Source organism: Caretta caretta, chromosome 10 (genome assembly GCF_965140235.1).
Source record: "Caretta caretta isolate rCarCar2 chromosome 10, rCarCar1.hap1, whole genome shotgun sequence".
NCBI lineage: Eukaryota > Metazoa > Chordata > Testudines > Cheloniidae > Caretta > Caretta caretta.
This window is the reverse complement of record NC_134215.1, coordinates 32,593,731-32,608,088: the sequence shown is the minus strand read 5'-3', so window position 1 is coordinate 32,608,088 and position 14,358 is coordinate 32,593,731. Positions and strand designations below refer to the sequence as shown.

Sequence of the window (14,358 nt, the reverse complement as noted above, 5' to 3'; positions counted from 1 at the left end):
TGGGCTGATTGGTGTTGGTACTGGGATGCTCATGCTGAGCCAGTCCCATCCTCTTTAGTTCTGCAGGAAATCCCCTGGGATCAGACAGCATCTGCGCTGCATTCCCAGCTCTCTGCACAGCACTCTCAGTGCCTGAGGCAGTGGTGTGTCCTGCTTCGTTAAGTAGACTCTGTTTATAGCAGTCAAAGTCAACAGCTATAAAGAGGCTGCTTCATGGTGCCATCTAGGACGCTGGCGTGAACAGCCAGAGCAGATGCTGTCCTACCCCATCTCTGCCTAAAGCCCCTGGCAGTGAACAAACCCCTGTTTTTGTGAAAGGCTTCCTGGCAGAAGCTGGCAGCGGGAGCTGCGTGGAAGCAGGCGATGCGACCTGTTGATGCCGTCAGCAAGCATACCCCAGCTGGTCCCTCGGAAGAGTAGCTGAGCACTGGGGCTGGGACTTGGGGGTAGCTGCTCCAAATGGCAAACTCCAGCAGCCCTGCTTTGGGGCAATGCCTTATAAGATGTCCTGGCTGATCTAACGCCTGATCTTTGCCTCCCCCAGGAAACGGAGGCCCCTAACCAGTTTCCCAGTGAGATTCCTCACAATGAGAAGCTGCTCTCGCTCAAGTATGAGGTAGGCACCCCAGGTGATGTCTATTTAATTGGGATTAGAAGATTCTGGTTCATACTTATTTGAAAACTGGTGATGCTCAAGCCAGCGAACGAGTGGCGTTGAGTATGGGAGGAGGCAGTGGAGCTGAGGGGTTATAACCTGGTGCGTGGAAAACCTCAGCACCGAGGCTGTTCTGGTGCTGCAGGGCAGGAAAGTCCCTGTGGGACAGCAGGACACCTGTCTCCAGAGTAATCTGTGGGGTTCCAGACAGCAGGGGGAGGTTTAAGCGGAGAAGAGTGCTGGGACTGGGGGCATGAGCAAGTGGGGGTGAAGTAGGTTTCATTGGGAAGGGGCAGAGCAGAGCTGAAGCTCACACTCCTGCAGGAAGGAGATCCCCTGCTGTGGTACCCAGTGAAAGCATTTCCCTCTCCCTGAATCTAGAGCCTGGACTACGACAACTGCGAAAACCAGCTGTTCTTGGAGGAGGAGAGGCGGATCAACCACACGGTGAGTCTGGCTGTGCCCACAGCACCGGCCTGCCAGCCTGAGCCCTGACGAGACTCCAGCCACCCCTGTGGAAACTGGTCAAATGTCACTGCGGGCCAAGGGTCAGAGATGTGGCTTCTCAGCAGCATAACCCATTGCTTCTGGGAACAGCTAGCCCCAGGCCCCCAGAGGAGAGACTCTCCTCACTTAGTTTATGAGCCCACTCTTCTACGTTTGGGGCCACTTCCAGCTGAACCAGTGAGTGACCATGGCCTAATTAATGCCAGTTTGCTTGGGGGAGACCTGGCGTGGGACCCTCTGTCAGCAAGGGGGATTTTTAGGAAGGAAGCTGATCCAAAGGCCTTAACATCTAAAATTATGACATTAAATTCTGCAGTCACTGCGTGGGAACACTACCATTGCTGTCCCAGAAGGTGACTCCCCCTAAGAAAAATGAAAGCAGGAAGGCCAGGTAGTGTAGCTAAATGCTTCAAGAGATCCAGACCAGGTCTCCTCCCAGAGAAGACCTTGAAACCAACAGGAAGGAGCATGCACCATGACTGGTGATGTGTGAGGAGGCCTCAGGGCATTGGAAGAGCAAATAGCCAAACGGGGAAGAACAAGAAAGTCTTTAAGAGCTTCAGCAAGGAAACCTGCCAGGTCTGCTGGACCCCCGGGGAGTAACAGGAGCAAGGATAAGGGCACTGCAGGAAGGCAAAACCACTTCTTTGCATCAGCCTCCACCACAGAGGATGTTGAGGAGATAAGTGTCAAACTAGGATGTGCTGTGGTACCGACTGATAAGTAGGGCACAGTTCTGCAGAGCAGCTCCTTCCCGCGCTCCTAGGGAAGACGCTCCCTCGATCCCGTTCCAGTTCTAAGATGACCAGATGGTTGAAACTGTAATGATGCTGTTCCATGAGTCAGTGATACGTCCTTAGAAACACCCTGTGCAGGAACGCTGTTCTAAGCCTGTAAGCGAAGGGGCTGGAGGGTCGCCTCTTTAGCTCAAACACCCAAGACACGCTTGGGAGAGAAAAAGTCTTGGCTAATACCAGTTTAGCGAACACAGACTGTTTTCAACTGTCTGAATGAAAATCCTTTCCCCTTCAGTGAATCAGGTTTAATCCTACCAGCTGTCACCAGCCTGACAGGAAAAAGAGTAGATCAGACCAGAGCGTGTAATGTTCAAAAGAATAAATAAAACCCTTCCAGACTGTAATTGTCCAGTGTCAGAAGAGGGCATGTATCTGATCAGCTTTTCTCTGGGAGGGGAGCTGCCCTGCCCTGAGTACTTAGTGATTTAGTTCTGCACAATGGGAACAGCACTGACAAGAAAGTCACGTTTCTTGAGGAAGGGGTGTGTGTGTTAAGGTGCACGACACCATCCTTCACCCTATGAGTGCATTTGGATAGCTAGAGTGTGCTGTGCTCAGGATCAGCCAAGGCCCTGGGGTGGAGGAGTCTCATCTCTGTCTCTCACAGGCGTTCCGAACAGTGGAGATCAAGCGCTGGGTCATCTGTGCCATGATCGGGATTCTCACCGGCCTCGTCGCCTGCTTCATCGACATCGTGGTGGAGAAGTTGGCGGGGCTGAAGTTCAGAGTGGTGAAAGACAGTATCCTTCAGCTGGGGAGCAAGTGACATGGGGGCAAGTGTGGACAGGGTATTGCAGTGATCTCTGGGCGATGGAACAAGAGGCCGTCAGCACAGTAGCGAGCAGAGTAAATTACCCACCGGGGAACTCCTAAAGGACATGGCCATGTGGGGTCAGGTGCATGTGTGTTGGCACTGAGTGAACTAACCCTGCAAGAACTCTGTCTGTCCATGGAGGAAGTTGAATCTTTGGTTAGATCTGTGAATGCCCTGGGCCAAGAGTAGTGGGTGCACTTGTGATCCGTGTCAGGAGGGGAGGTTTGTATCACAGTGGCCGTACCATAAGAAGCCCAGCATGCTCCAAGTCCTGTCTCATTAGGGCCCGAGAAGCGAGGTTTCCCATAGCAGACAGACCTGCCGAGGGGCTCCCAACCCTCATGGGATTCTGTCAGAAGCAGAGATGTTCCTGACGGAATAATGTGATTGATTCCTGGCTGCTACCTGGAGAATAAGCATGGGTCAAATCTGTTACTCCCTCGGAGCAGATAGTCCAGCCTACCATGGGTACCTTTCCGATGTTCTGCACAATTGATTCCTAATAAGTTTGCTGCGTACTACAGCAATTCACAGTCAGAGAGCAGTTCTGCTCCAGAAAACGGCAGCCCCTCGCTCTGCAGACCAGCCCCGTGTGCTCAGTGCTGGAGCTGCCGTGCTGTTGACTGAAATACGTGTCAGCTTAGAGCTGGCAGACATCCAAAAACCAGAACTATTTCAATTAAAAACTGCCAGCATTCTTCACCCCACGGTCTTCTGTCCCTGGTCGGGGGAGTGGGGAGAACTGCTGCCTAACTGACCTCACGCATCTTCAACAAAGTAGTGTAATATTCAGTTACCTACACCCCGTGGCAGGCCATGGCTACTTATCAGGTTGTGAGCGCTTCCAGGCAGGGACTGCCTCTTTTCTATCCTTATGGCACCCAGCACTGTGGGCTGCCCCATCTCAGTTGGGCCCTCCAGGAGTTATTGTAGCAGCTACTTGGAGAAGCAAGCAGATCCACTCTTGGATTCTTCAGGATGAACACTGCTGTATAATGTGCCCCTACAGACCTGCACGCAGAGATCTAAAACCTTTGAGAAGGCAAGAACCCAGCTTGACTCTCAGCTCTCTCGGGAGCAGGCCCTGGCAGTTAGGGGAAACCTTCTCTTTCAGCTAGAACAAACTGGCTGGGGGGTCGTTGAGAGCATAAACAAGGGGTCCCACCATGCCCTTGTTAGTGACTCTGCATAGTTACGCTGCACTTCAGCTCTTGTCCCAGGCCAACACCGGTGCATCATGGTTTCTTGCTTTGGCCTTAAAGTGAAGGGCTAAAATCAGGCTGAATCAGAGAGATCCCAGTCCCTTTTGGTGAAACACCCTGTAATGCCAGAGCTCAAGCGTCTGGCTCCCTACACCACTCAGCCGGGGAGAAGATGCCCGGCAGAGGGGAGAGCTCAGGAATTAGCACTAGTGAAAATACAGCAGGAACACACCAGCCAAGTCACCTCCTTTCTGTATTAAAAGCTCCTTCACCAGGCTTGGTGCAGTGTGAAAATCCTTTAACTCTTTGATGCCTGGAGCCTGCACTTTCCCCCGTGATGTGTTCAAATGAAACATGCGTTAGCGTGATCACAACTGCCTGAATCACCGGGTGCTAAGAATTTACCGCTGTATTGCATTACACTTGTCAGGGAAGCTGTTTAAACACTTCCTTGAAAGATGTGCTGCTTTGTGTGTGTGTGTGTGTGTGTGTGTTTGCCTTGCAGTGTGCGGCTGTCTCCCATGAGATGGTGCAGTGGTAATGGGGGGAGGAGGCGGCGGGTTCTTCAACCGGTGATATTTGAGTTTCTTGACTGACCCTCCCAGATATTGACAAGTTCACTGAGAAGGGGGGGCTGTCCTTCTCCCTGTTACTTTGGGCCATTCTGAACTCGAGCGTGGTGATGGTTGGATCCATTATTGTTGCTTTCATAGAAGTAAGAGTTAAGAGCCAGCTGCAGGCCGGTTGGTTTGCTCACTTCCCCCTGCATCGGTTCTGCAGTGAAATATGCAGCAGACTCAACAGCCAGTTAAACATTCTAGTAAAACCCCCCTACTTGAGGGAGTGGGAAGTCACTTAGTTTCTTTGCCTGCATTTCCCTGTCTGTTCTCTGCTCCCCCTGCTGGAGCAGGTGACTTCAAAAACATCTGGGCCTTAAAAACTCTTTACTGCAGGTAATGCTCAAATCTGTGGGTAGTTGAGTGGGATTACGTATCTTCTGGTAAAGCAGACACAGAGCTGCCATGGGCATGAGATGAGATTGATGAGATTACGCTGAAGGAGGATTATACTGGCTGAAGGAAGGAGAGGACTTTTCCTTTTCCTAAGAGGGGAAGAAAATGCAAATATTATAAAGCTCAGGGTTGTTTTGTTATTTCAGATGTTATTTATAACCATAATTCCTCTGTGGATTAGCACAGGGACTGAGTTGTTTTACTACTGCCATGCAAGGATTTCTCCTTAAGGGTCTTAAGGAGACTACTTCGGCCAGTAGTCTTAAATGAGGCACTGTCTCTTTCCGGTTTGATCCTTTATTTGTTACATGCGCACAACCCTAGGTAACAGCATCCAGCACGGCACGTAGAAGGAGCCCAGCAAATAGTCAGAGCCAAAGGAGGCGAGGTGTTAAGGAGGGAGCTTTTCGGGATGCTGATGGTAACGGTTTGCTCAGCTGGGGAGATGGTGCAGCTTCCTCGACATGAGTTGACCTGCGCCCATTTACACTAGGTCTGGTCTTGGCCAGTCTCTACATTTCCTGCATGTCCAAGTGTTTAAGGATGAAAAGCTCGTAGGCAGAACAATGCGCTTCTGAGACAAGCGCACAGCAGCCCCCTTAAACTGCTGCCCATCCGGAGGGGGGCTGTAATCAGGGGGAGTTATTGTGAGGTGAAGGGAACAAATCACAGTAACAAGGCAAATGAGCAGCATCTCCGGTGGGGAATCAGGGTAACGGAACCTTAAAGCACAGTGGAGTCCGACTTGGCCAGTGTGCTAGACCTGTTCTGTGTTGAGGAAGTTGAAGATAAACGTCCTGCCCTGTCTAAAGTGGGGGGTGGGGCCTTTAGCCATGAGGCAGAATGGGTGCAGAAACAGAGGGTCACACAGCACTCGTAGGCCCCCCGAAAGAGGCGGCCAGCTTTGCTCTTTGTCACGCCCTCCCCTTTTGGAGCAGGTCCGGAATAGCCTGGACTATACATGGTGCTGTGGCCTTTACTCCGTGCTGACGGGTGCTGGCCCGTGCTCTTGGGTTAGTCCGGCTGCTGGCTGAGCGTTAGTTCCCAAGTAGTATTGAACAGCAGCTTGGTCTAGCAGGATCTCTCGCTCTTTCAGCTAGGCCGTCGCTCTCCTGTTCAAGTGCCCGGCTCTTTCCATAGATTTAAAGAAAGCCAGGCAAATATAAACCCTTCGGTGGCCCTGCACCCATTCAGCCCGTCCACCAGAGGATCTGGTGAGCTGGCCGCAGTGGCTTCAGTAGAGTCCTCCCCTTGGAGTTGTTTTCTGGAGAACATCTCCTGGGGCACGGCCTGCTCCCTAGTCGCTTCTGAAGAGGGAACCACCTCGACTCCTACAAATCGATTCAGTCCATCCTGCTTTAGTACTCCTGGCAGGTCGGACTACTCTCAGCCAATCGGGTTTTGCTTGAGGACAGCTAAGAAGTTACTTTTAAAAGCACAATAGAGGCGGTGCCAGAGGAATAATATCTCCCTGAGTTTCAGGTGACTAATCTCAAGTCCCACTCCAGGGAAGGAGCTGCTGGCTAGCCAGGGTCTTGCCTCTGGAACATGTCTGGCCAGCTGTAGGGGTTGGGGTGGGCGGGGTATGATCCCTACAGGAAGCAAGGCTCAGACTGCCCCTCAATAGCCGTCATGTTTTCCCCTTATGGGGGGTGGGGGTGGAGGTGCTGAAATGGTCAGAGAGCGGCCTCTGGCCCTTGTTGCCATCTGGGATGATGGAAGCCACTGTATAAGGGCTGATGCTAACAAACTCTCCCTGTGCTTCTAGCCTGTAGCCGCTGGCAGCGGGATTCCTCAGATTAAATGCTACCTCAATGGCGTGAAGGTTCCTCATGTCGTCCGCCTCAAGGTAAGACACTGGGTTTTGGTGCGAGTGCACTTGGCCGTCCCATGCGCCATCGTCCCTCCCCCACACCAGCGTGGTAAGGCAGACCAGGAGGCTGGCAGCTTGCAGGAGCTAGGGCTAGGACTTCCTCCTCTGGCATTCACCAGCCTGGTCTGCCTCCACGCCATGCCAGTGCCCCCGTGCGCTGCCAGCTCCCCGTGCTCGTCTGGGATGTGCGCTCCTGTCCCAGCTCTGCGAGGATGCCCTGTGGCCTCCCATCTGCAGCTGATAGTGGCATCTTCTGGGGGAGAGGAAACTGGCCCTGAGTCACCAACTCATGACCCCAGCAGTCGCCATCCTGCCCAGCTTTGTGACTCCTCTTGGGCAAGTCCCTTCACCTCCCTGGGGCTCCGTCTGATAAACACACCAGTGCAGATCCCTTTGGGGCTGGCTGGGGCGAAGCGCTAGGTAACTGCAGTATCACAGCTGGTACTGATTGTACCGGGGGGCTGCATGTGCACGCTTGCCTCTTGTAGCCTCCTGTGCTCTCAGCCTAGCTTAGGCTGCTGCTCTCCCACCCGCTCCCTTCCAGTGGCAGTCAGTCCTTGCATGCACCCCTTGGCAACGGGAAATGTTGTTTAAGGGCATTTTTACGGTCTGCCGGCCCTACAGAGTAACGTGGGGGCTCAGTGCTGGCTGTGAGATCTCTCACGTGGCAGAGCTTTGCAAGTAAAACGGCACCCCCGTGTTTGGATCTGAGGGCTCAGCAGGGCTCCAGTGGGCACGTGGGGGAAGCTAGTGCTGTGAATACTTGCTGACCCCTGGATGCTGGGGGGCGGGGGGCAGTTACTGGACTGCCCAATCCTCTGTGACGGCTGTGACTCCTGCCCTGCTGTTACCCCAGAGAGCTGGTGGTCTGCGCTGGAGAAAGGCTGCTGCAGTGGAAGTTTAGATGTTACAACCGCAGCAGTGAAACAGCAAGCCAAAGACAAGAGGCAAAGAACTCTTTGGCATCGCTGGCTCCTGCCGCTCTAGCTGCTAGCTTGCTGGCTACCCGCTGCGCTTCTTGCCCTTGAGTGAGATTTCCAGGGGAAAGAGGCTGTAACTCCACCTTCCCCTTTGCTCTCTCCCAGGTACCTGGGTTGCGGGGAGCAGCTGTGTCTGGTTTGGAGCTCTCTGCGTGTCTCCCACCAGCCCGCCGCTGAGCGTGACTGCCTCATGACTTGCTGTCTCTCCTGTGCTAATCAGGGACTCTCTCCTTGTTTTCCAGACCTTGCTGATCAAAGTCTGCGGGGTCATTCTGTCGGTGGTCGGAGGCCTGGCTGTCGGGAAGGTAATTTTACCCAGGAAGCTAATCGAATTCAGCCACCTTCCCAAGCGCACTGTTGGTGTGCAGTCACCCCTCTGTGCTGCACCCTGGCCCCGGGAGCTGCTGCTGTCACGCACGCGTGTTGCGCTCGAGCATTCCTGGTGCCTCCATCACTGCTAGCATCCTAAACCGTTTGTTTCCCGCAGATACGTGTATCCGTTTGTCCTGGGTCAGTGACTTCTCCGCTTTCCCCTTTGCTCTGATGCCCCTCATCAGTGAGCTGCCTTGAGGTGCCTCTCAGAACAGCAGGGCTTCTCAACCTTTTCCTTTCTGAGCACCTCCCCCCCCCCCCCCCCCCCCCCCCCGGCGCTATAAAAACTTCACGGCCCAGCTGGGCCACAACAACTGTTTTTCCACATATAAAAGGCAGGGCCAGTGCCAGGGGGTAGCAAGCAGGGCAATTGCCCGGGGCCCCATGCCAGAGGGGGCCCCACAAAGCTAAGCTGCCGAGGCTTCAGTCCTGGATGGCGGGGCTCAGAGCCCAGAGCTTCAGCTTTCTGTCCTGGGCCCCCGTGAGTCTGATGTCAGCCCTGCTTGGTGGCCCCCCTAAAACCTGCTTGCGGCCCCCCGAGGGGCTCCAGAGCCCTGGCTGAGAACCACTGCAGTACAGCACCAGCAGTGTGCCGTGCCCTCCTGGGGGATTGGGGATCAGGGACCCTGGGTAGTGGCGACGTATCCCAATGACATCTGCTGACCTGCCAGGACTCGGAGGAGTTGGGCAGGGGAGTCGCAGCCCCTGTGGCTGTCTGGTTCTTTCATCCTCTATATTAGAGGCCATCTCGAGAATGAACCCTACAATGGTGTCGCTGCACCATAAGGTGGCCTTCCAGAGAGTCCTGCTGTGACATTGCCAGGCAGAGGTGCAGCCACTGGTACAGTCTGCGGTTATGAATGGAGCTTGAGTCCACTCTGACGCAATCCTGGGGATCCCCTGCACTGATAGAGACAGCGTTTCAGGAATTCACGCTCCGCGTTCTAGAAAGCAGAGTGGTTTGTCCAGGCCTGCTGGACGTTCTCTTTAGAGCCACTTATTAAAGCTAGGAAGCATGGGAGTAAGGTGAGGTTTCCACTTCCTGCAAAGAAACCTCCCCTGCGGGAGCCGGGGCTACTTCGGCCATAGAATGTCCGCGTGGCTGTACTCCCTCGCAGGCTCTGAAATCGAGCTGGGGGCATGGGCGGGATGCACAGAGTTCACGCTCTGAATGCCCGCGTCTTCATGGCAAGGCTCCAAAAAGCGAAGCTGCCTTTCTCCTCTAACATCCGCTTTCCTGCCTTCAGGAAGGGCCAATGATTCATTCCGGAGCGGTCATTGCAGCTGGGATCTCGCAAGGAAGGTCGACTTCTTTGAAGCGAGACTTTAAGGTTGGTTAGCTCGCTCCCAGAGTCTGACGGGGGGAGGGGGGTGTGTCTGTGTATGTCACCACATGCTGGGGAAGGAGCTGTGGTTACTGGCTCATGACATCTCTGGTCCGGTGGATAGAATCAATATAGCAAAGTGCTCTTCACCTTCCTAGTGCGATCTAGGGCCAGCCAACTAGCACGACTGAATCCAGAAGAGCCTGCCCTACTGAAAAGGTGGGGTAGGGCAGTGAAATGGAGATGGGCCTGCTGAGGGCATGAGTGCTGTGGACTTCCATGCAGACAAAGCTATCTGCTTGTTATGCTCCCCAGGGCGGCAGGGGCCAAGAATCCTGCTCGAGCAGTCAGCGGGGGTGGCTTGGAAGGAGTAATACTGGCCTATCCTGAAGGGGGCTCCATCCAATCCTCTTTGCCCTAAACCATTCCAGTTGCAGTGCTCTCTGGGTACCTATCCCACAATTCCCAGCAGCAGTGCATTCTGGGGGGAGCTTGAAATGAATATATTCTCCCCCTACAGCACCCACTGTAGCTGTGCTGGGGAGAGCACCAAGGAGCGGTGGAATGTCGCTCCCCTCTGAGTCCGGCATTGCTAGTGAGGAGGGCAGGGCTGGGCGGGCGGGCGGGCAGCGAAGGCTCCCCCACGTTGCTGAGCTTAATTCAATTGGCCGCTGATGTCATCATCTTTATTGGCCTCAGCAGACTGAACACGCAGCCGATCTGTACTGGGAAGCCAAAGCCTTGATGGCAACCCCGTGATGCTGCCATCTGGGCTAGGTGGCCTTTGTGAAGGGGCCCACTGGCTGGCACGAGGCCCCTGTGCGCTCTGTTACACTGCTGAGCGCTGGTATGTCAGGGGGACATTGGCTCTGCGGCTGGGAGAGGAATCCAGTTCAGGTGGACAGACACACGGTAGCCCCGCGTGAGCTGGCGCACCAAAAATAGCCGCGTGGCCATGGCATTGCAGGCGGCGGTTTAGCCAGCTGCCCGAGTGCATCCTCAGGGGGGCGGGTGGGTAGCCCAAGCTGCCACAATGGGGCTGTGGTCTCACTGCTGTTTTTAGCACGCTGGCATAAGCAAAACTAGCCTGTATCACCCCGCTGGAAAGCATGCTCCCGGCAGCTCTGTGACATAACCCCCTAGGGGAGCAGGGAGCTCAGTGTGTCTGCTTTTATTGGTTCACATCCTGGCTGCGACGAGTCCTGTGCTGCCAGGCCATGTAATAAACTATTCCGGGGTTTAACACCCCTCCACTCAGCACGGGCAGCGGTACAGGGATAGCTGCGAGCAGCATTCTCTGCATGGGAGCCAATGTCAGGCCAACGTTACAGGGGGTGCACTCGGGCTGCTAGCAACTGCCCAGCCGGTAAAGCTGCTGTCCTCGTGTTGTTTCAGATCTTTGAGTACTTCCGCAGGGACACGGAGAAAAGGGACTTCGTCTCTGCTGGAGCGGCTGCTGGCGTCTCGGCCGCTTTTGGCGCCCCAGTTGGTAAGATGTCTTCTGGTGCTGGGTGTTCCCCTGCAGGCCAGACCCTGCCCCAGGAGGGATGCTCACCACACCTCACCCCCTGTTAGGGGTAGCTGGCAGTGATCTGGGTCACCCAGAGACTCGTGGCTTTCCCAGCCCTCTTGTGGTGGGTGGGGCTAGTCAATCATGCTTAGAGGAAGTGACCTGTGCTGGACAGAGCTTGGAGCAGCAGCTTTGGGTGCTCTGCATATTTACTCTCGGGCACTGCTTGAAACTGTTACTTTCAGAGCTGTGTTCCTATGTAGCACCGCCAAACTAGAGAACAATGGCGGCTCTGTCCATCTGTCCCTCTTCTCCTGCCCATCGAGCTTGGTGGCAAACAAAATACTGGCATGCAGGCTGCCTGCCTCTGCTGGGCTTCTGTCTGATGCCGAGGGGAGCCCTTGGAGAACAGAGAGAGGGAGCTGGTCCTGGCATGCAGATACAGCCAGAATGCCTGGGTACCACTTGGTCCTGTTCCTGCTGAGTCCAAGAGAAACCTGGACAGCGCTAGTGAAGCGGATAGGGTCGTGCCTGGGTGGGCAGGGCTGGGAGAGCTGTTAACCCCCCAGGAGGGGTGTTGGTGTCTGTATCAGTCACTACAGGAAAACTCATGCGTGTTCCCTCCTCCGACGTAAGCCTGAAATCTAGGCGTAAAGTTTCATGTTAAGGAACGAGTTAGTCCCCCAGAGAGCCGTCCCTGCCCCCCAGCAGCCCATATCCAGGGTGAACCCACACCCCAGCATTGCTGCTCCTCCCCGCTAAGTGACTGGGGAAGTGGCAGGGTGTAGGCCAAGCGCTCTCTCCCAGTGGTCCCCAAAGGGCACCAGGCTTTGTCCCCACGGCAAAGCCTTCCTGCTGCCATGGAGGCAAGCGTCAGAATGCCCAGCGTTTCCATCTCTTAGCCGAAAGCGACCGTGTGTGATGCTCCCCCAAAGCCTCCTGGCTCCAAGTGCGGTGTTGGCATGACTGAGAGCTGCTAGCATAGACGTGCATCTGCAGCGGTGACCCTCCCCAAGGCTTGGCCAGCCATTGGCCTGCTTTTGGGGCTCAGGCTGGTGGGGGTGATCCCCTTGGCAAAGTGTCATCAACCACAGCCAGGTGCATCAGTTCCTAGTGCAGGGGTGAGGTCTCCAACCCTGTGAGGCTGTGCCCCTTGTCTCTGCACACCCAAGGGGCAGGTTCTTTCCAGCCCACATAACTGGGAGATCAAAACTCACCCTGACAGGCCCAGCCGCTCCTGGGCAGGGAGGCGGTAGCTACCCGAGCTGATCTATTACAATTGCCGCATGGCCTTTTGTATCCCTAGGGGGAGTTCTCTTCAGCTTGGAAGAAGGTGCCTCCTTCTGGAATCAGTTCCTGACATGGCGAATCGTAAGTGTTAGCAGCCTGAGGCCGAGGATGTGCCACCGCCTTGGCTCATGCAGGGCCAAGTACGATTGGCCCCGCAGGTGCTGGGCACCGGCTTCTGAAAACTCAGCTGCCAGCTGGGGGTTCGACTGGGGTTTCACTCGGGCTGGGGAGGGGCAGGATGCCTTGTCGAGCGAGGGGCCTGCACTGGGTAGAGACGCCCCTGTCAGAACGGGACTGTCGGGTGAATCTAGGCCTTGACTGGTGTAAGAGTCTGAGGCCAAGACAGAGGATGCTGACGGTTCCCCTCCCAGAGAAGCTGCCATTTAGCGCTTGGAGTCCTGCAGTGGCCTGTGCCCCAGAGGTGGCAAGAGGGAGATGGGACGTAAAGGGAACAGCGCAGAACCCTTGGAAGAGGCGCGAGGCACTTGTGTATGAGCACAGAGTGCAAGGTGCTGCATGATCCCCAAGGAAGATACGGCTTCTGCCTATGGAGCTCTTAGTGTAGCAGACATGCTGATTTGGGTACCAGGCAGTGGTTGGGGTGTGAACTAAATTCTGCCCCTCCCTGTTGTAAGAACACTTTGGGGAATGAGTGGGGCCGAGGTAGGCCCCTGGTGGATGGAGTGGGGTTTGAAGAGGTGTGACAGCAGGCAGCCGAGGCAGCAGGTTGTCTCATGCCATGATACTCTCTTGCTTCTCTTTGCAGTTCTTTGCCTCCATGATCTCTACATTCACGCTGAACTCCATCCTGAGCTTTTACCATGGGAACCCTTGGGACCTCTCCAGCCCGGGTCTCATCAACTTTGGAAGGTTCGACAGTGAGGTAAAATTGCTGGCCTTGCTGGCAGGTTTGTGCTGTCACTGGGCAGGCACACGCCCTGTACCGGGCGTTCTCTGCAGCCTTGCAAGTAGTGGCAGGACCTGAGGGCAGCAGATGGGGCCATTCACTCCCTTTATGCCCGTCCCCTGAATGTTTGACAGTATGAGGCACCTCAGGTGGGGGGTGTCATGCTGGGGCGGGAGCGCTCTGCAAAGGCCAGATGCACCCAGATCAAAACTTCCTGCCGAGCAGCCTCTTGGAAGTATTTGTCCAGCTGTTGCTGGACTCTGGTTCTGCCAGCGCGGGTTCTGTGGGGCCTGGGAGCGAGGAGCCCTGCTGCAGCCACTGCTCTGGGCAGCTGCCAGCTGTAAAGGCTTTGAGCAGAGGCAGTGACTTGGCACCGAGCAAATCGCTGTGCCGAAAGGTCTCCAAACCCATTTCTCGTTTACAGAAACTGGGATACACGTTCCAGGAAATTCCGATCTTCATCGTTATGGGAGTGGTTGGTAAGATCGGTCTGCTCGTTCAATTGAGTTAACACCTCTGAATAATCCCCTGTCCTGAAAAGCTGCCTTAGCCCACTTCCTCGGGAGAATGGGAAAGCTATTAAAAAGCACAAAAACAGAGGGCCCTCGGGGAACCTTTTGCTGCTCGATGCTTTCACGGGCCACAGCTAGATTCTCTGGCCAATCTTGATCTTCTGTGGTGAAGACAAAAACCCTTAACTTTGTTCTTCCCCCTTGCCGGGTAGGGTTGGGGTGTGGCAGAGCCTGTCAGAGTGACATTGGTCCGAGGTATGGCCCCTTGAGAGGCTGGCGGAAGGAAACTGGTGTTTTAGGCAGAACTCCCTTCCCGCTATGAGTCTGTGGGCTGGGTGTTTGGAACGTGAACTGTGTGAGAATTATTTTCTGATACGTTGTTTCCGTACAGCCCTCTCCTGCTGCGCTGGGCACAGCACACATCTAGAAATCTGTCTTTCAGCTGCAGCCTTGCCTGCCTCTGCCTCAGTGCTCTGTACAATCAGGTGGCTGCTAACAATCCACCACTGGATTTAACAAAATGACCAGAAGTGCAGGGAAATGCCAGGTCGGAGTCGGCGAGGAATTGCTACGGACTTTCCTCGTAGATAACATGTCAGAA

At 54.9% G+C, this 14,358-nt stretch overlaps 1 protein-coding gene across 4 annotated transcripts in view; it reads left to right on the top strand.

Annotated features, from left to right (window-relative positions):
• CLCN7 (chloride voltage-gated channel 7) overlaps window positions 1–14,358 on the top strand; it is a 56,243-nt gene that overhangs the window by 21,119 nt on the left and 20,766 nt on the right. For all 4 annotated transcript variants that reach the window (XM_048866362.2, XM_048866363.2, XM_048866360.2 and 1 more), the window contains 11 exons: window positions 545–616; window positions 1,037–1,102; window positions 2,567–2,699; window positions 4,581–4,690; window positions 6,757–6,837; window positions 8,084–8,146; window positions 9,461–9,544; window positions 10,934–11,027; window positions 12,355–12,419; window positions 13,105–13,221; window positions 13,670–13,724. In XM_048866362.2, coding sequence (XP_048722319.1) covers window positions 545–616; window positions 1,037–1,102; window positions 2,567–2,699; window positions 4,581–4,690; window positions 6,757–6,837; window positions 8,084–8,146; window positions 9,461–9,544; window positions 10,934–11,027; window positions 12,355–12,419; window positions 13,105–13,221; window positions 13,670–13,724 — 940 coding nt within the window. The remainder of the gene's footprint in view (window positions 1–544; window positions 617–1,036; window positions 1,103–2,566; window positions 2,700–4,580; window positions 4,691–6,756; window positions 6,838–8,083; window positions 8,147–9,460; window positions 9,545–10,933; window positions 11,028–12,354; window positions 12,420–13,104; window positions 13,222–13,669; window positions 13,725–14,358) is intronic.